This window comes from Calonectris borealis, chromosome 7 (genome assembly GCF_964195595.1).
Source record: "Calonectris borealis chromosome 7, bCalBor7.hap1.2, whole genome shotgun sequence".
Taxonomy (NCBI): Eukaryota; Metazoa; Chordata; class Aves; order Procellariiformes; family Procellariidae; genus Calonectris; species Calonectris borealis.
In genome coordinates this window covers 31978220-32000393 of record NC_134318.1, presented here as the reverse complement: position 1 = coordinate 32000393, position 22174 = coordinate 31978220, and the positions used below count along the sequence as shown (strand labels likewise).

The 22174-nt window shown below is 38.9% G+C and overlaps 1 protein-coding gene across 1 annotated transcript in view; it reads left to right on the top strand.

Annotated features, from left to right (window-relative positions):
* Positions 1-22174, top strand: part of LOC142084374 (VPS10 domain-containing receptor SorCS1-like) — a 309600-nt gene that overhangs the window by 137411 nt on the left and 150015 nt on the right. Inside the window, exon 3 of the mRNA XM_075154993.1 lies at positions 1858-1957. Within this exon, the coding sequence (XP_075011094.1) occupies positions 1858-1957 (100 nt within the window). The remainder of the gene's footprint in view (positions 1-1857; positions 1958-22174) is intronic.

Genomic DNA, 22174 nt, shown 5'->3' with positions numbered 1-22174 from the left:
CCATACCCACTACACCATGTCCCTAAGCGCCTCATCTACACGTCTTTTTAAATACTTCCAGGGATGGTGACTCACCACTTCCCTGGGCAGCCTGTTCCAATGTTTAACCACTCTTTCAGTAAAGAAATTTTTCCTAATGTCCAGTCTAAACCCCCCTTGGCACAACTTGAAGCCATTTCCTCTTGTCCTATCGCTAGTTACTTGGGAGAAGAGACCAACCCCCACCCCACTACAACCTCCTTTCAGGTAGTTGTAGAGCGCGATGAGGTCTCCCCTCAGCCTCCTCTTCTCCAGACTAAACAGCCCTAGTTCCCTCTGCCGCCCCTCATAAGACTTGTGCTCCAGACCTTCACCAGCTTTGTTGCCCTTCTCTGGACACGCTCCAGCACCTCAATGTCCTTCTTGTAGTGAGGGGCCCAAAACCGAACACAGTATTCGAGGTGCGGCCTCACCAGTGCCGAGTACAGGGGCACAATCACCTCCCTGCTCCTGCTGGCCACACTATTTCTGATACAGGCCAGGATGCCGTTGGCCTTCTTGGCCACCTGGGCACACTGCCGGCTCATGTTCAGCCATCTGTCAATCAGCACCCCCAGGTCCTTTTCCTCCGGGCAGCTTTCCAACCACTCTTCCCCAATCCTGTAGCATGGACTTCTTGTGGCCGAAGTGCAGGAGATGTGCAATGTAGGTGTGGAACCTTATCCAGAAATTTAACACCCTCTGGGGGAAAAAAAAAAAAAATTGTAGACATTAAATGTCTTAAATACCTTCACGAATTTAACCATTATTTCCCAAGATAGGAGAGAACCTGGAAATAATGGGTGCCTAGGGTTTACTTTAGAATGACTGGTTTTGGAGTGATTAGCAGAAGGCAAAAATCATGTTACTGCTTGCAAGTGAAGTTCTATATGGACCCATTTGTACATTTTAAAGACAAGATGCAGATTTATTATTTGCAAGAATATGTTATACTTTTAAATGTCTCTGTTACCCAGATACATGTCACTTTCCTGCAATTTGTGGATACCAACTGTACTGGTTTGGGCTAATTATCTAAATCCCTTGGATATTAGGACATAATTCAGGCAAGCATGAGCTGCATAATGAACAAAACCTCTGCTGATAATTGATCTTGGTTCCAGTCACATGTTAAGAGTAGATGTTACAGGAACTTTGCACAGTCTTGTTTGTTCACTTGTTTTGTTCTTCCAAAGACATGTAGTCAGTGTCTCTGTGGGCAACCCTCATATCAGAAATACGTTATTTCCTCTACTGAATGGTGACTCTTAAAGAGAGAATAAAACACATGTGTCCATAGTCTCTGCTAGTCCATGTGAAAAAACCCAGATAAATTGTAGGTGTAACGCTCATGTAGTTAGGTTTCAAAAGGACATCGATGTTTTTCACAGAAAACTTAACTCCAATTTCACTGAACAATCAGCTGGAGCAGCTACTTTGGAATATGCTGAGAAAAGACTTAACAAAATTAGTCTAAGCTTGGAGTATACAATGAATTGATAACTTTAGTCTCTTGCTGTCTGCTATTTGGCATTTCTGGCAATCATTATCATGTTCTATATGCAGAATTTAGCATTTCTTATTGTACATGTTTATTTTAAAATGCTTTGGGAAAATGCTGGTTTAATTTTTCCTAATCTAATTTAAATGCAAATTATAAGCACTCACATGATGCTGTGTGTATATAATTAAGTATCATTATATACTACATGAATCATTCAAAAAGCTCTAGAGAGCCATTCCGCTATGTAAAGCACGACTTATATTGAAAAGCCGCCAAGTGACTTGTGGTTTTGTGATTAAGTGTTTGTACTTATGAAATATCTCTTTGAATTGTAGGTCAACAGATTATGGGACAACGTATGAGAAACTGAATGATAAAGTTGGTCTGAAGACTATTTTGAGCTACTTGTATGTTTGTCCAACAAACAAACGTAAGGTAGGTGATAATGTGGTTGCCTCATTTTGACTTTTTGATGCAATTTCTGTCCTGGTGATGCCTCCCAGTTTCCTCAGTATATGTTACTATTTAAATGTCCAGAAACTCTCTCTTTCTGTTTCCCTCCCCTTGAAAAAATATGTAGCTTTATCAAAATATAAGCCAGCTTGTACCACCTGTATTAACTACCAGTGTACATATTTGGTGATAGGCAATCATTACTACTGGTGGTTTTGTGTAGAAACTGAAAAGTAGTTTAAATCATCCTGAAATTACTAGCAATTTCATTTCAGATTTCCTTATGTGTTGGTCCAGAAAAAAATGAATGAAAATAAAATCAAAACGTGATTAAATAAATGGCAGTGATGACACCATTGTCCTCTTGACTTATTAGCTGTGAGGCTACAGTGCACACGTAGTGGGTGGAAGGCCCAACTCCAGCTCTTTACCAGAGGGAATGTGAACCTGGCTAGAGTAGTTTTCTCTCCTTGCTTTCTGTCCTAGTGGATAGTTCAAGTTATTACAGGCAAAACTGAATTGCATCAGTAGAAAATGCTAGTGAAGACTCACCTCTAAAGGAGGCTGTGTATATTTGGGCAGTTGAGGTCACTATGATGCTGTTTTCATTATAGTGAAACATTTACGTATTCTTTAAGATAGACATAAAAGGAAGAGGGAGCTGTCCTAACCAGAGAGGACAATGCTTAGCTTTGTTCTCTTGTAGTTCATGTTTAAGTCTTTGTTCAAAAGAAACAGATGCTTCTAGGTATGATTCATTTGACCTACCAAGAAATTGACCCTAGGATGATACAAATCCTGTCCTAATGTCCTAATTTTCTCCAATCGACTGTAAGCAGAAGTCCGTACTACCAGCAGAGGTGTTGACACGTGGCAGGGTGTACTTGATCCTACCCTCTGCTCCCCTACCTGAGCCTGTGAATAATGTTTTGTTCATAACCAAGGAACCTTTGACTGATGTTCAAGGACTTTCTTCCTTCTCCTGGTAAAACAGTGTTTGCAAACACTGGAACATAAAACTGGAGTGGACTTTTGGGTTTATGCATTCCACTTCCTTGCTACAGGCACCTGCCTCATGTGATCCTAACAAGACAACTATCAAGTGCTTTCTTGATGGTACTCTGATTAATGGATTGTAGCTGTGGAATTCCAGTCCTTACCTATTCTGATGAATTTACGTTTTGCTGGAAGACCCTCAGAGAAAAAGAAGTTGGCTACCTCTTACCTTTGTAATGCCACCTGATTGATTCCTCATACCTACCTACATTGCTATGATTATACAAGACTGGAAAAAGGTGTAGGAGTGAAGAGATAAATGGTTGTAATCAAAACAAACAAGAAAAAGTGTGGGTTGAAGTCTCCTGATGAAAGTCAGATTAAATTGGGATTAAATGGTCCCAAATCAGTGGAGAGATGTCATCTCATTGCAGCTGACCCCTGATGAAGATATGAATCTTTTCACTAGAAGCTAAAGAATTAAATTATCAGATCACTCAAATGTCCTTCAGGTTTGAGGTTTGAAAGTTTGGTCTCCTGGCACAGAAACTGTGCTGTGGAGGATATATATATAAACATGCCTGATGTTTGTTGGAGAGTAATAATACGGTTCTCTAGAACTAAGAAGGGTTTAAGCTGTGCAAAATTTGCATGATCCCTTAGCTATTGTGGTGCAGAGAAACGTAAGAAGAAACTAAGGGTTTTGCAAGCATGTTAAGCCAACTTAAGTGCAGGCTGACTCTGAAAATCCTTCACCACTTCTGGTTGCACCTTCCCACTCCCTTCCTTTCACTGTCACCCTTGTTTGTGTAGCCATCTGGTGAGCTGGATCTGAGGACTAATCTGCCTGAAACCTAATCCCTTTCCAGCTCAAAAAACAAACAGATGAAAGGAAAAAGCTTTCAGGTGGAAGGGTGGAACTGCCTGTTTTGGCAGTAGACTGCACTAAAGTTGGCCTATAATCAATATGGGACAGTGCCAGAGGAAAGCTGCAACACCTGGGTTGAAAGGACCTATGTAATGGTCTAACATTGAATTTTCCAAAACTTATTTCAGCAGGAGCAGAATTAGGCTTGCAGGGAGAACTTTTGGAGGCCCTGCTTATGATGTCTATTTCTGTAGAACATCAGGCCATTCCTCCAATAAACATTTTTTAGGCACCTAGCTAGTCTCCCGTGATTAAGAGGGCATTTTCATATTGTAGAGCTATATTTTCAAATCTTTTTTTATATTTTATATTTCCACACTAAAAATACTTTTGCAGTGAAAGCAAAAATACTAAAATTCAGGGTCTTTATCATACCTGCTGTGGAATAGAAAGCAGAATGAAACATACCTACAAATTTTGCAAGTAAGAACATTTTCAGCAAAAACCTATGGATCCTGAGACCTGTTCCCCCCCCCCCCCCCCCCGAAATTCTGATAATACTGTGAGAAACTCTGGTTACTTTGAAAGTTGCATCATGTTTCATTAATGTGGGCCAGGTGGGTAGCTGCAGACATTTTTTTTAAATGTAGGACTCAACTACTCTAAAATTCATAAATTTTATAACACTCATACTGTTTGTGTGAAGGGTTTATACACTGCTGCAGTTAATACTGGGCAAATGCTAACAGTGTGTGTTCCCTAAATATTTGTTATATGTGGTTATATGTGTTTTTTCTGACTGCACCTGCAGCCTTCCATGTTCTTTGTTCCGCAAGGCATTCCTTAGCAGAGAGAAAAAGGCTTCTTCAGTAGTGGAAAAGGAATGTTGCATTTGCTGTCTTAAAGCTATTGGACAAGAGACCTTGCTACAACAGTGATTCATGAGTGGGGTCAGCAGGTACTTAACTTACTGAAGCTGCCTGCTTTCGAAAAAAAAATTCTTTTAGCCCATGCTTAACTTTTAGGATTAGTCCCATTGAAACAGAAGGTAAATGTTGAACTTTGCTGACTCAAGACTGATTGCTTATAATGAAAAAAACAAGTGTATCCTGTATGTAGTCATCTGTTCCTTGCAAAGCAGAGCAGTTGGAACATTGAACTGTAGAATGCATGTAATTGGATTTATTCAAATAATTAATAGATTTGTTCATGAATTTCTGATGATTTTCACATTCTGGAAAAGAGCAAACAGCAACATGTGTTGAATAAATTGTTTGTTATAATTTATTTGCTCTTTTCCATCTAGAAGAAAAATCTATCTATAAATACACAGGATTTGCAGAGCTTCCCACAGTCTATGAATGCCAATTTCCTTCTAAAAGCTTCCGACTTCCAATTCTTGTCTCTTTATTGAACAAAATTAAATCCTTTAACCAGACATTGCAGGTAATATCATATTACAAAAGGGTGCTTTGAAAATAAAAATGAGCACAAAGTCAACCGTTATTTACAATTTAAACTGATGACCTATTGCTATTGCTTCATATCTTTCTGAATTACAGTATTTTCTTATGGAAATTATAGAAAATGGTGAGTAGCATAGCAATGTATAAGCCCTGGCAATAAGAGAGGTGGTAACCCTATTTTTAGTCCAGTATTGTCTCCTTTCACTGAATTACTGTACTACCTGGTCATATGGCCACCAACTGGTGACACAGATCAGGGGAAAAAAATTGTAACACATGGATCTTGCCAAAGACACAGAGCCTGTTCGAGTATTTGTCAACAAGTCTCCAGAAGACAGAATCCCCAACGTGCAATAAATCCCTAGGTTTAGGTATGCCAACATTGGTTTATTTGTTAGGTTCATAGAGCCTTTTGTGAGGGGAAATAAAACGATTTAAATGCTTCTACATGAAGAAATAGTGTTTGGGAATAATGCACTGGTGGGTTAAAAATTGAACTAAAATAGAAATCCAAGTTGATATCTTGAAAATCCATTTTTGCAAAAATTTGTCATTCGCTTTCCTAGAAACTCACATGCACTAAGTTTTACGGTCTTTCTTTATAAAAGCCTTTCAGATAGGTTGTTTTTAAGCATTACGTGGAAAATCATAGACCTATGGGAAAAAAAAAAGTGAATGAGTGGCAGTGGGGATTCTGCAATTGGTTTAACTAGAGGTTTTTGACTCAAAAAGTGCTGCTGGCTAATTTAGACACTGTATCCTTGTACGAAGCACACTGTGTTCTTTGCAAAGAGCCAGTTTGTGCAGCCCTTCGTTCTTTGTACTTTCAAACCCTGTGTATCTGTATATCTCCAGTTAATTAATAAAATGCTGCGTGATAGTATCTGCCAGCAACTTTTATGCTATTAATAGGACTAGTGCATCAGATATTTCCTATGGGTATTAATTTTTGTGGGTTTTATTGTTTGTTTTATTTTTTCTTACCCTTTCTTTCTGCAGGCCTGCCTTGCATTTTCCCTTTATTCCTCCAACTGTTCAGATTTTAATTGCTGTGTGGTACAGTGTCCTCTTTTTTTTTCTCTCTAAAGATGAATGGATTACAGATGCCTTCCTCTTCTTTTATATTTAGTGGTGATTAGCACATTTATCACAGCATGTTAAGCACTGTCCTGTTGTGTGTGTAGCTCCAAGATAGCGGATATTTATTGTAAATATAATTGCATGGGTTTCAATGCTGGCTAGAACCCTAACTACTTCAAATTCATTTCTATTAATGAGTTTTAAGTGAAAGGAAATGAAAGGAATGGTGGCCCAGACTTCTGTTGTTTCTAGCATTGGGTGGTGGTGGTGGAGAGAATACTTGGCAAATGTTTCTATCAGTCAAGACAGGAGATTTACCCTTATTGGCTGAAATGGGAATGATTGAGTACTACTTTGTATCTTGTGGTGTTAGAGGAGTTCATTTGCTTCAGGGAGGTTCTGTTTTTGGAATGTAAACTGCCTAGTTGTATAAAAGGTAAGACCCAGAACTGCATGCTTTACACTGGCCTTTGCACCTGATCTCCTGAGAGTTGGGGAAAATGCCTGTAGAGATGAACAGCACCTGACATTGCTGTTTCTCTAGAAGCTGCTACCCTCAGTTGCTAAAATCAGATTGGGAACACTTCTGAAAATCCTCTCTCTGACCTGTCTCGCTATGGAAGCTTTCAGAAGTCTGATGTGATGGCAGGTCTTGATTTTTTTACTCAAGGAAAACCAGTTATTTCCAGTGATGTCCTCCTTGTAGGCCTCTATAAATCTTAGTGTGAAGACTATCAGTTTATATTGGAGAGGTTAGAGCTCAGTGGAGCTCTAAGCACACCTCACTGTAGGCTGAGCCAGATCCTGTGGCTGTCAAGGGATGGCATCCTTAGCAAATTAGGCACAGTGGGAGACCCAGGGTCTATGGTCGATCAGTCATGCCAATAGCCCAAAGTGCTATTGCAGTCCACTCTTGCAGAGATAAAATCAATTATTCTGTTGCTCTCCTCTTTTCATTTGGAAGGAAAGGTCCTTGTTAGCTGCAGGCTGTGAGTGCAGCCTTCAAAGAGGCAGTCATAAGAGACCAAAAAGGCATTGTCTCACAGATGTGAATGGTGGTTTGTTTTGGTTTTGTTTTGGTTTTTTTTTTCTTTGTTTTTTTTTTAAATGATGTAGTGCCCAGGAGATTTCAAGAAGATGTTTAATGAAAGTCTTTTCTTACCTTTTGAAAGGGAGCAACCACCTTGTACTGAAGTTTTGCAGATTGAAACATAAATTTAATCAAATGAAAACTTCTTTTTGGATTAAACGCTGTATAACATAGGAAGGTGTATGAAGAAACCCCCAGATTTGTTTTAAATGTCTCCTACACTGTGACCACAGATAACAATTCTTCATAGCCTCATCTTTTACTTCAGAGAGAATATTTTGGAGGGATAGAGTCAAGAGAATGTGGGGTGGGATTCATCCGCTGGTTTTGCTGATCTGATAGGCAGTTTGGAGTAGATAGCACTACACGTGTCTTTTCTCCAGTGGTCTTCCAGCAGGAGAACATAGGGTTCTTCCTCACTTGTATCTTTTCTCCAAATACAGTGGTCTAAATCTGTTTCATTCAACAGTTTTGGCTTAAGATTTCACGTCCTCATAGGAAAAGAGTTGAAATCCTGAACCTACAAGGGTCGTAATTATTATCTTGGACTGCAGAGGTGGTTCAATGGACTTCTGATAACACTATACACATGTAAACAGTTCACTACCCACAGGAAGGGGGATGTCCCACCCCTCAAATTAAGAAATTTTTCAGTTTCTGCAGTTCAGCAATAATGATGCAGTAAGTCTACTGGTATTACAAGCCACCATCGGTAGTAACTGGGAAGTCTTATACCCTTATAATAACACATATATTACAATTTTTACTTCTGCTTGTAGATCTTTAGATTGAAGACTAACGCTTCTACCTGTGCACCAGATAATCAAGTACAGACTTGATTTCCATTCCAGAAGACTGTCTTTTCTGCCTCTTACCCCATATGAAAACAAGGATAAAACCAATTTTTTTTTATTCGTTTAGAAAGGTAGATTGTTCCTCATATCTTTTGGATATGATCTAACACAGCTGCAGTTCGGTAGAGTTTCACTGGAGTCAATGAAGACCTGTAAAGTGGCAGTGACTGAAAAGCTGGTGCTGTATTGTTAGCCTTTAATACTGAGTTCACAGGAAACCAATAATTAACAAGCATTTGGTCCATGTTAACAAAGTGAAGGCAGAGTCTCATCTTTCAAAGTGAATATTTTTACTTTTGAAGTGTCTGGCAGCCTTCACTATCAAACTTTCTGATTCGTGGCTATAGTATATGACAGCTCTCACAATAGCCATTACACGCAAAGCCCTTGCCATTATTCTACATCCATATGTCTTCTTGGATATGAAGTGAAATCAAAGCCCATTTATTCCACTGCTGCTCTTGTAAGCCTATCAAAAATAGTGGCAGTTTTGACATTTTCCCACTCAAAGTAGTACTGCAGATGCCGTTGTATCTCACAGAAGTCTCCAAGGGCACACTGAGTGTTGAAACTAATGATAGGGAAGCATAAGCCATGGAATTCAGCTTTAGAGCTAAGATTCACCCAGGCTGAGGAGGGTTTCAAAGGTGTTCTTTCCATTCTGACTCTGACCCCTGTTTTCTACAAACTGGACAGTTAAAATCTATGCAAGATAATCTCTTGTTGAATGTCCTTGAATTCTTTTATCCCTTTTTAATTTCTCAGAGATTTACCAAATATTCTGGAACAGATGATAACCCTTTTAGCAAGGGAGGATATATGCCAGCAGCTTGGAGAGCAGAGATATGTTGTTAGTTGCAGCCCAAATATAGGCAGCTGGGATTGATGGTAGTGCAAGAATGTGTCTAACTACAGAGCAGACCTGTCTTATTGTCAAACTTGTAGCTCCATCCATTTCCATAAGTAAGACAGGTTGTTTAAACCAGGAAAAAAGCCAGTTGCCATAATATTGATATGAAAAACTAGCCCCAAGCAGTTGAAAATCAGCTTGTTCAGTGTCCCATAAAGTTGGACTAAAAATATGTACAGCAGGGTTGTTTTCATTTACCTTCTGGATTTTGAGCCATTAAAGGTACGTGCCTAAATCTCACTTTTATATCATTTCACTGCTGTGTTGTGGTAGGAACATACTTCTTTGGTCACGAAATGTGGGAATCATCTTGTAACTATATGACTTCAGAAGTTGGCCTTAAAGGGAAAAATAGCATGATACTGTGGCATAACCATATGATGGCTGGTTTGTGGGGGATTGGAACTGATAATGTAAAAAATAACAAATGTATGAATATTGACCATAGGAGCTCTGAACTCAACCCTCCCTTGCCAGGCCTGCAGCAAAGTCATATGTAGTATCTGTTAATTAGCAGATAGTGTAATCTGTAGGGCATGTTTACCAGTAGATTGCAATTGCTCATTCCTTCTGTAGTCTAGATATGTTATTATGAAGAAATGAATGATTAAATGACAAGATACTTCAGTGTTATACCTTCCGTCTAGCTGTACTTGGAGTACAAAGAGAATAAAGGGAAGAAAATAAACAAGAAAAATACTCTTGATTATGAAACTTCTGATTGATAAATGCTGGTAAATGCAGAGAGAGGGGAGTGACGGCAAAGATTAATGGATGTAATTACAAACTTGTCTACTGCTAAGAAAATGTGGAATTTGACTTTTATGCAGATAGCATGAGAATTGGAGACCAACAAGTGATGACTCATTTCGAGAGCAACAGGTCATTGCGGAAGCAGCCAAGCTTCTTGGAGAAAATGGGAATTATTCAGTGTCTGGTATGGAAAAGATATTGCAGAACCAATAAATGATCTTTTTCCTTTTAGTTCTACTAAGTGAAAGATTTAGGTTTCTTGTTGCAGGGACAGAGGGAGATTTCCCAGAGCCAGAAGAGAAAAAAAAATCTTGAGTCAAAGATAACACAAAACAGAGAATTCAAAGGTCAAAACTTACTGAAAATAAGTCACTGTAATCCGTATTTTTGTCTCTTGAGTCTTTGGATTCCCATCCCTCAGCCTTTCTCATTAGTAGCAAAAAAAAGGAATTAAAACATTTAGGAAGGGCATATAACTTGGAGAGCAAGGAAAATACAATGCCTACTACAGCTTGAGAATAATTGCATAGAGAGGCTGGGGGTAGGAACACACAGAATTATCCTTCTGTTTACCATGACTTCGCTTTCAGATGGGTACAGGTCTCCCACAATTTTGCACAAACCCAGTTTTCCTGTGGAGGAGTCTCTTCTACCATGTTCAGAAGTACTGAATTGTGGTCAACGGTTCTTTAAAGGTAGGATTTTTTTAGGGATAAGTGACAGGAAAGGAGAGAGAGCTATTGAGGAAGTGTAGCAGTGATAATGGCAATAATTGGAGGCAGTGCTAAGGGCGGTATAGAGAGATTGACATTAACTGATGAGACCAAATTATGTTCATAAAGAACTATTGGAGGAGTTCTTGCTCTGTATTCTGATACAGTGGAGCAAGCTCTAGACCACTGTTTCCCAAGCATTTTTTTCATCAATAGGGGAGGGTAATCAGACCATGGTGAATGTTCTGGGCACACTCGTACCGTCACAGTGTTTTTGTGTACGTTTGCTAAAAAGGATATGTGAGGATTTGAGAGAAATACTTGGTAGTAAATTTTCAGTGTGGCCAACTGTTCCCATAAATTTGGGAGCCCATACATTGTTTTGTTGCTTTTTCTTAAACTGCCAGTGCAGTTAAAAAACTGGAGGTGGTGGAATATTTTCAAAAGATAAGAAACGTTTAAATTAACACATTATTTGACAAGAAAGAATCAAATTTACAAAGTGTTCTATTGCATCTAGAACGTTATGAATAATGGATTTTGCTATTTAGAGAAAGAAAAATTTCATGTTTATTGAAAGCACTTATTCCTATTCAAACCATTTTTTTTTTTCTGCTGAGGTCATCCAAGGCTTTTCTGTCTTGAAGAGATTAATGTTAAATTGACAATGTTTTTGAGATGAAAAGCTAAAATCATTTTGTTTTGAAACATTTCCACTTTTAAATTCTTAAGAGATTTACCAAGATAAACGCTACTGAAAACAATGGAACTTAATAATGATACTTAAATTACATTTTTAATCACTTTGCTGATTCTTTCATTGTTAAAAGTCTGCCCTTAACAGTTTCAATACAGTAAAACACTGAATTCTCCTCTGCACATATGTATTTAGGTCTTTGTATGCCTCTTCACAGTCTCCAGTCCCATGTGCCTAATTCCTTCATCAGAGGAAATAAGGAGAATTAGAAGGGAATTTTGTGGACAACAAATGGCAATGGAAACAAGAGGGGAGAATGATACTAGAAGTTTAAGTAATTTACGATTGCTGCGCAATTTAGATGTAGCAAGAACTTTAAGACAGTAGTCCCTTGGGAGGACAACCTTGAGGAATATGCACAAAGAAATATGAGAATAAACTGTGATCTGGTCCTTGCATCCCAAATTCCCTATGTGTAGGCATTTCTCAGGGTTTTGTCTCTCCTGCTGAATGATGAGATACTTATGTGCTTGTATCAATAGTTTTTTTCCACCAGACAGACCAAAGATACAGATAGAATGCAATGGGATATATTCTTCATGAAACTGCACAGTTAACAACAGAACCTGCCTCATTTCTTGATGACTAATCTTGCTCCAAAATTGGGAGGTGTATCCAGGCAAGATTAAAAAAATCACCTTTCCCTGTTTTAGGGCTCCTTTGGACAGCAAATTGCACAAAGTTTGAACATTATTTTGGCGTGTTGGTTTTTGGTTTTTTTTTTTTTTCAGCCAGAATATGTTTTAGAGGATTTAGCCTTGAGCACATGGTGTGGATGCTGGGCTCTCTTTGTCTGTTTGCTTGTAGGTTCAACACTTTCTGTGAACTTTACTCTTGAGCAAGTTGTCTACTCTAGATGTAGCTTTCTGGTGAAGACTAGAAGTAGTTCCTTAACAATAGGCATGGCAATGGGTTTACAGCTGTTTCTGGACATTATGCAGGACTGAGAACTTAATATCATATTATTGTGACTTATCCTTCTGCATCAAGCCCAAGTTTCTTCTGTCCTATTTACAAGTTAAGAACTTTGGAGGTAGAGATTTTTTCCTCCGTGTTTGAACAGCATCTGTTTCTTTGGGTTCTGGTACACAACTTGTCTACCGTTTATTATTGTTACTAATGGTAAATAATGAATGTGATAGCATAGCAAACCTGAAGGACAGCAGTCTGTGCTTAGTTTTTGGCACTTAGGGAAGAAATGCAAACACATCCATATGCCCTCTCTAATGTAATGTTCTTCAGCTCCCAGAAACTAAAGAACAATTGCAGATGAAGCAAAGGCAGCCAGACAGTATCAACTGGGGAAGAAAGCGTAACAGTTTCTCTGCCTACGTCTTGACACCCTCGGTCATTTATGGATTTTGTGTTAATAGGTACTTGAGAAGAAATACTGTTAGTTCTAGTTTATGAATGAGATTAAATGGTATGTTTTGCTAAGGTCAGGAAATAATCAGCTGCAAAGACAGGAACTGAACCCAGGGTTTTGGTTGAAATCCTAGCCACAAAATCATCTTTTCTCCTAATTCATGTAATTCTGGAAGATCTGATCTCCTCTTATACCATTCCTTTCTGGGAGGGAATCCTAAACTGCATCCCATCCATGCAAGTTTTTACCCTTCATTTGTATTGCTAAAAAAAAAATAAAAAATCTTTTCACCACAAAAAAAGAAAAAAAGAGCAGAAGGGAAAGAAGGAAACATCATTCAAAGCCTGCTTTGGAGAAGAGTAGCATTAGGCAATTGCAGAGGGATAGAGGAAGCTTCAGTCATCCAATGTAGCAGTGGGCAAAGTTGACAAATCATCTGCTGCCCCAAACCCCTGTGTGTCTAACACTACTGCAATATTCCTTTTTTATCTTAAAAATAAATAAATTTCTCCCACACCTTTTGAAATATGTCCGGCATTTTGAACTTTGGAGCTGAGAGCTATCTTCCAAGTCATGTCTCTTGTTAAAGTGTTTCACCGTTGTCTTTTTATAATACCTCTACCAGCAAAACTCTTCCATATGTTCCAGGATGTCAAACCTTTCCTTTTGCTACTGTTTCAAGTGTGTTACCGACATTTACAAACTCTCACAGGAGCATTCAGTCAATTACCACCAAAGACTCCCATTGTTCCAAGGAGACTGACCTTTCCCCTTGGGCACCAATTAAAATCTATTACTTTTATTCCCATAGTGCTTGCTGTAATTGGAGCTCTGGCTCTTTGCCATGTATAACTTGTGTTTTCGTCTCCTTTTCTTTATTACTGAAACTTTGCTAAAGATAGCAAGAGTGAAAATTTCAAAACATATGTATATACTTTGGGGAAAACAACATAATTTTACTGAAGCTTTTAAATTCATCTCTTTCATTTGTCATCAGGAGTATAAGAAAAATCCAACTGAAAGAATAGATATGTTTCACATGATGGTATGGCTTGCTTGCTTCCTCTTTTTGTTTTCTTCCTTCAGCTAATGTGCTCCAATTATTCTACAGCAGAGATTTGCCAGCAACTGAAGGACAAACATGCTGTGAGCTAGTACTTAACGAATGTGCTCTGAAAGTTGAGGGGAAAAAGGTCTTAAGTCTTTCCACCAACTTATGTTTCCCCTTTCAGTTTGAATTTGTGAGGGTAGAAGCGACTGCTGATCGATTATGGAGGGTTTTTTCTTTATTGAAGATGTCTGTCTGGAGAGCTAGTCAGACATCTGCCAGAATATGTTTTCTGTGAAAAATCAGGATTTTGAAAAATGCGTTCAGGTGTCTGCTTTTTGTCATGTCTTCTTGTTTGGGATCTTTGAGGTTTTATGAAAACTTTGTATGTTCAACCTATTGCCAAACCCTCAGCACTTCTTAAGGAAAAAAGTTATATGTTATCTTGCTATTTACCACAGAAGGCAATTCAGTTTTAAGACCAGCATAATATACAGGCTTATGATATAGATGGTTGGGTATAAAACAGACATTGGTAAGTTGTCCAGAGGTTTCTAAATCATTACGATGATGAAGAATTCTGAAAAATCTAGTGTCTATCAGTGTGCACAAGTCTAATTACAAGAGAATTTGACTTGCTTGGAAAATGGCCATGTTGTGTATAAGCCAGTATAATACCTGCCAGTATCTCCTGATAGTCTGATAACTATAGAGCAAATTCTGGTTCCTTTTGCTTCCTGTTTTTGGTATAAAGCAGTCCGTTTTGTTTGCTTATTCAGTTGTTTTCCTCAAGTCTTTTAATATTCTAGTAAGTTAGTGGACCATACTTTGACATTTTTGTGCAGAATGATTTCCATGCCTTCATGTCCAAGTCAAATAATCATCAAGTCCTTCATTTACCAGCTGGCACCAAATAACGTTACACGTGGTGACTTATCTAAGTCACAGGTGGTTCTAGGAATGTGTGTGGGTAAGACCAAGAATTAATTTTTGCTTCACCTACAAAACGCTGTGTGGTACCCTGCATAACTAGAATTATGAACAATGCTTTTCCTGGGCCCATATTCTTCCTTTAGTGGAATTTGATGAAACATTAAATTTCCTTCCTCACTGTGACTTGAAACTGTCCTTTTTTTCCCCCACTAGATGGGATTTAAATGAACAAATCTGTGAACAGCCACTGAGTAGCTTCACTGTTGAGAAGGAACAAGAGATAAACCTTTCTTCTCTGGTCCAAGGAGGATCCCAGGTCCTAGGAAAGAGTTGCTTGTGCATTTTGGTTTCACATGTACCTTTTATCTTAAGGTTTCCATCTCTCTGCAGATCCAGAGAACCACTTTTCCACTGTCTTCCCCAGAACAAGACTACCAATAATTGGAAATACTGACAGTCCTTTATATCATTCTGGACTTTTAATGCTCTTTCTGTTTGCTTGTTTTCTTTTGCCAGTTCCAGAAGGTTGTTTTAGTTGTGAATCAGACTCAAGATTGATTTTTAGGTCTAATAAACCTGGAAAAATAAAACTTTCTGAACTGGGGGCTTTATTAACTGCAGGAACAGATTTGTCAAGCCCTGCTAGATACTATTTCATATATTATGGGGAAATAAAAAATATCGGAAAGTAAAATAAAAAGTATTTTATAGAAGGGTTTGAAATTTCCCTAGGGATAAACTAGAACCCCTACCTATTTCCATTTTTTTTTTTTCTTCCTTCGCTGGTCATTGGAAGAGGTAAGTAAAAGATTATGGCTTAGGAGGCAACCTCCAGGGATGAATGCAAACTTTCTATCATCTGAAGCCAGCAGGAGGCAACTAGGTTTGCATGATAAAAGAGGCAGTTTATCATCTGTGCCATTATGAGTTTAGCATTCCAAATCCAAAGCCACACCAGTTAATTATTAAGTCTTTTTGTATGGGGGATAAAAACAACCTTGATTCATTATAGCCAACATAAAGAGAAACTGAAGTATTGAGGCTTTCCTGTATTCAGGCTTTCCTAAGAAGGCTAAGAGGTAGAACTCACCTCAGCCTTTTTGCTTGCTGAAAGTTTCCTTCATAGCTGAAGAGAATCATTGAAGATGATGGTGGAGGAAAAAAAAAAAGGTCCAAGAACCTCTTCCTAATGAACAATAATAGAACAAAATATGTCATAGGCTTTATGGAGTCAAGAAGCACCTGACCTGAGGTTATTGGTGTCTAAAGAATGTTTGACTTTGGCCTGAAGCTTGTAGTCACATTGTTTTTTTACAGAGGCAGTGTCTTCACCTTCTGTAAGCCTTTGTAGCTGGGTTAGTCTGAGTTTGGGTTTTTCCTTAACTTCCACATCGTTTTCTTTGATACCAAGCTACTGCTCTGACAGCTACGAAAAGCCAATGTGTAACAGTTCTCTGGAAACAACTGCCTTACTCTGAGAAATTTTCCACCCTGTCTTCACACTGCAAACCCTGACAGGAGGTGTCACTGACTGCACTGGGAGGGAGGTAGCAGATACTAGAGGTTTGGACTTGGCACCTGGGTTCATGCCATACTAAGACAGATATTCTCATTAAAGCATTTTTAAATGTCTTGGGAGTGTATGTACCATTTTCCTGATTTTGCAGGCAGCCTGAAAATTAACTCTGAAACATGTGAATTGCCTTGTATTTCCCGATGAGCTATTAATTCCAGTTCTAGGTAATCAAAAAGTCCCTCTTCAGTTTTAACCTTACCGTGAATGCAGGTATGTGATGTCAGTAAGTTAATAGAATATATCTAAGCTGATGGGTAACCCTGATCCTTTTGCTATCTGTTATACAGGTCATGTATTGCAATAAACATTTTCCCTTTGCAGCAAAATGAAGTTGGAAGGGTCATCCTTACAGGCAGAATTTAATTTCCTGGAAATTAAAATCATCTGAGGTCAATTTGGCATACAGGTAAAGCCTGTAGCCATGATCACTAGTTACACTGGATAGGTGTGCTTTCCTTCCCACAGTACCTCTGCAGCTCTAAATAAACAGCAAAAGAAGGTTTATAAAAGCATTTCTTTCTCTCCTACTGGTTGGTAATGATCAAGCAGTGTATGTTAACTGGCTAGCAGCATGTACTATGCTTGTCACAGCAGAGACCCACAAACCCAGAGGCAGCAAAGTAAAAAAAGGTGTATGTATTATTTTTTTAGCTGTGTCAACCTGCCTGTTGACTTGATCCTGTAATTAGAATCATGCCATTAGCTGTTCATATCGAGGCTGTGGTTACAGGTGTAGTGAACAAGGGCTAGGAATTAAAAAAAAAAGAAAAAGAAAATACTGCAAAGCACTAGCAGAGTCATGAATAAAGAGGTGAGTAAAAAATGTCTAAGGAGACTATGTCACTTCTGGAGTGTTCCAGATTCCAACACTCGTCCACTGCTCAGTCTGTTTCTGTGATACTAGAGCTGCTAAAATCATGCTTCATACACCTGTTCTTAGGTAAGTATGGCTCCCTCCTCAGTCAGTGTCTTTCAAGAATGAGCCTAAGCCCACTCTGAGGGTGAGGTTTGCAAACATGCTGAGTGTGTGCTAAAAGGAAACTCAGGGAGAAAACAAACCAATTCTTTGTCTGGGCCTCAGGATTCCCTTGCTTTCAGTGAGGATGGTCTAAGCTAACAGCATGCGATTGATCATCACCGAATGGTTGAGGTTGAGCAGAAAAGTCAACCACAAAGTGGCCCTTTGAGAATGTTGATGGTGTTTGCAACCAGGCAGGATCTGCAGGCAGTATGAGTTTGGCTGGTTTTTCCATTTGGACAACAGATGCAGTGTGACAAGTTTGTTCAGCAATACAGGCTCACAGAGCTAAGTCAGAAGGACTCAAGGTTTAGATTCTTTCTTTATCTAGCTCCCTGAAGACACTGTGGATATAGCCAAATCTATATATAGTTATAACTTGCTAGGGCACCTCCTATCACAGAACCACCCATGGGTTGATGAGGAGGATCCCAACATGAATAAAGATTAGGCTTGGAGTATGTCTGTCTTGTAGCTGACTCCTACAAGTGATAGGCTGGCACAGCCCAAGGTAGCTTTCAGCTAATTCAGCTATCGCCAAAAGGGGCACAGACTTCAATATAGGTTAAAACAGTCTGTCAGGAATTTGGAATGCTTTCCTTATGTGGCTAAAACCTGTGTCGCTGCATCTCAACTGATGTCAGTATTCAAGTTAACTAAATTATATTCATATCTGTAGGAGTCTTACCTCCCCAAAACAGTGGAGAGGTGACTTTAAGAAATGTAAGAATCTTTAATAATCTAGAATTTAAGTAATCTGTGTTTATTTCTTTACCTGCTTCCAACATGCCACATAACTTTGAAAAAGCTGTATTGATGCTTTGCACTTCAAAGTGCCAGGTCTTGGCCTCTGCAAAACAGAAATGTATTTCACTGAGAAATTCTCAGAGTTTCTTTGGGTGAGGTGCTGCATAAGTGCAAACAATTTTTATTAATAAGTCAATTCATGTGCATAATAAAAAAAATAGGTTCCCACTATAAAGAAGGTTATATTATTCAATACATCTAAATCACAGCCACAGTAAAACCCATAGGTTCTGTTTGGAATTATAAGAACAGGTGCTACATTATACTATATACCCCTGTACATTATTGCTTTGTGAGAGATATACAGTCTATACCACTCAAGATGGGAAAAATGTCTTTCAGTAAAAGGCTAGATGCACTAATATTTTATGAAAATGTGAATAAATGAAGCAGATTCATCAAAAGGATAATGAGAAAACTATTATTTTTGCTGGGGTGGAGGATAGTTTAAAAATAAAAATCAGACCCCTGAACAGCATCTCTCTAGGTCATCTGTTTTCAAGTTCTAAGCAGTGGAAGGGCTGTTCTCTCCTTAAAATGCAAAACCTCAGGGAAAAAAAAAAAGTCTCATCCTTCTAAAAAATCCATCCCTAAATGTCATAAAATATTACTCAGTAATCTGTCAAATCATTCACACTGAAGGCTGCTGTGGTCCAGTTTGAGTTTAATCTAAAGTGAAATTAGCCCATGCGTTTCTTCCTTCTGGGTCAGACTTTCATCCCACGCGGGTTCTTTCCCAGGGGTTCTCCAGGGACAGCGTGGTCATGATGAGAGGCAGCATTAATGCTGATGAATGTGTAATGGGAGAAGTGATTTTCAGAGGCACAGAGGGTCAGGCAGATACCCAGCTCTCAGCAAGTGCCTTCAGTGAATACTCTTTATATGCAAGTCTCCTTTTTAATGTGTTTCAACCCAGAGAAAATGTTCCACCTCACTGATTTGTGGAGAGCAGCAAAGATAAGTTTTTCCCTTGTTTGAACACGTGGAAGAGCTCCTTTTGCCCTTCAGTCTGTCAATATTTGTCACTAGCAGGTGGACATGTTTTTTTGGCTATTTTTGGTGCTTTGGCAACCCAAATGAGCAATGAATCTCTCAACTAGATTAACAGTCTTATGCATGACTGCACAGGAGCATGTCTTGCTTCCATCTCTGGACCGTACTTCTTGTACATCAGCCTGATCATTGGTAGTGTCTGGGGCCAGGAAAATCAATGGACCTGATGGTTAAACAGGTTACCACCACATTGCAGGGTAGTGAAAGGGTGAAGAGGTTTCCAGTAGTCACCCAGTAAGTGAGAATACAGTGAGTACAGGGGTTGTAGGTTAGGTTCACCCTGGCTGAAGCTGCCTCTGTTCCTCTCAAACTGTTGGAGGATCCAACACAGAGAAGGGATATCCAGACCCACTCCTCAGGCAGGTAGGAAGCATGCAGGCAGGCAATCCTTGAGGTTTTAACAGTACAGAGATCACAGAGCAAGCTTAGCCTCCATCTCTAACTTCTTTTTTCACTGGCTAGTAGCCACCTGTGAATAGTTTGGCAGGGAAGGGTGCCACAATCTTCATTGTGCCTTTAGAGCTCTGCTTCCAATTGGTAACAAGGGGTTCATTTACTACCAAGTGCAGACTGTGCTGTGACGGGCACATGCACAGTAGAGATTCAGATCCCTTCCCAAATTATTTCAGTGAAACATCAAACAATCACTGGAGAATGACTGTTCTGATCACGCTGCACGTTGGAGGTGTTCTTAAGTGCTACCATTAGCTCCAAAGGCCTTTTATTAATATTCTTCAAAATATTCTTCTTCTCTTTCCAGCCTTTCTTTCAGCCATGCTTCTTGGAAAGTGCCTACCCCATCCCCTTGGTCCCAAAACTTATTTTCAGTACCAGAGCTCTGTGAAGGCATCACAGATCATAATAAGCCTAGTTTAAAATGACCAACTGAAGTGTTGAAGATATATCATTAGCTAGACTAATAACCTGTATAAGATACTCCTTTTCTTCATCATCCCCCCCATCTGTAAGCCCCTGCATCCCTTTAGCATAAGAGCAAAGAGAGCTTCAAACCTCATATTTTCCAGACACAGATAATCGCTGCCCTCCAGACCTTGCTTACCCAGTTGTGTGTCTGTTCTGTTTTCCTTCTCAGTGGTCTTGGATATTTTCCTTTGAAAGCAAGGGAGGAATCTTGGCATCATTCAGGGAACAGAGAGAAGAAAAAAAAAGCCCAGGGTTTTTTATGCATCTGACTTATTTTGCTCCTGATGGCTAATTGCTCCTCTCTTCAAAGACTTGCCAAGGGAAAAAAAATTGTAAGTAAAGAACTGAGCTATAGCTCATCACTGCTACATCGTTTGACTGTCATTTTTGAAAATTTCCCCAAGTAGCAAAAGCTTGGCACCGATCAGCCGGCACTGCTGGCACACAGCAAATTGTGCTGCTGTTTAGACAAGCAAGCTGGGGTGAGAGAGCGCTCTGTGGGGTGAGAACATGCATTTGTGAGGGTAGATGTGTTTGGTGGGCTGTGTTGTAGATTTGTTCCCATATTTGTTTACATATGGACTGAGAAGCAGAATCTAAGCCTACGAACAAGGAGGTTTTAGACTGAAAAGAGTTGTTCAAAGTATCTGTAGCTTGGATTTTTCTGAAAGACTTTTCACTGTCAATTCTTTTTTGATCAGTGGTGTTCCGCCCCAAACAAACACACACAAACACATGCAAGCACATCTGAAAACACCTGATAGCCAGTCTCATCTGGTATAAGCTAACAATGCAAAGTGTTTTATGCACTAATTATCTAAATCTGTATATTAAAGGATTACTTTATCCACTCCTGAAATTAGATTTGAGTAGTATTTTTAGAGGACTACTTTTTTTTTTTTTTTTAGAAGAGGGGAGGCATGGAAGATGAAAAATACTGCTTTTCCAAGGGTGGCACAGTCTTTGGGAAAGACAACTTCAATGCAGAATAGAAATAGTAATTAAAAGTAGAGAAAAAGAAGGAATCTGAAGGATCTGGTAGGAAAGATAATCCTAAGGGAAGAGAGAATGTCAAATCCAGGTTTCTGAAGTGCATGCTTTATGGATTTTATACACTGTAGATGTGTTCAATGATAACCAGACTGTTTGGCTTTTCTAAAGCTAGGGAAAAAAGTGAAGGATTTCAGAAATTTCCTTCTGATGAAGATAAGAGTTTTCTTTTTTAATCTTGAACATTTCTAAGAAGCAGTGAAATAAAAATAAAGAAAGTTTCCATTTCTTTTCTCCATTGTACCTGAAATCTATCGTCTTCTAGGACAGAACATATTTGGGCCTATTTAACAGCATGTGGTGAAACTACAAAAATGTTTGTGAGGAAAGGAAGAAGGAAATCATCTCTTTCTGAAGCTGCAGGGGAAATTTAGGCAGAGAGAATGTAATTAGCCAAGCTAAAAAATGCCTGAGAGAACAGAAATTGCTAGCATCGTTCCTGCACAGTGTTTTCACAACTTTAATGAATGCAAGTGGTCAGCACAGTAGTTTTAAGTATAGTCTGGAGGCTTGCAGTAAAAAAAAAAACAAACCCAAACCAACCATACCCAATAACTACAACAAAATTAGAGGTACTTTTTGGGAAGGGGACTTTACTTATTTATTTTAATATTTGTCATAAATATGTAATCCACAGCTAGGATATCTGGGGAGAGTAAATATATTTTCTGGTCATTCAAAGGGAAATTTGCTTATACTTCAGTGTTCGGTTAGTAAAAGCATTTATTGTGTCTTAAAAGCTGCATTTAGATAGGACTTTGCATATGTGAGAGAAACTACTTTAATATGCCCACCAATGTTGTTCCAGATTCAGGAACATAAAGAAGGAAAGGGAGGCTTCATCTCTGCTACCCCACCACCTTGAGGTGACCTTGCTTCTTACAGTATTAAGAATATGTTTAAAAACGGTTTGTTCTATGGCCCTGAAATGTCCCTA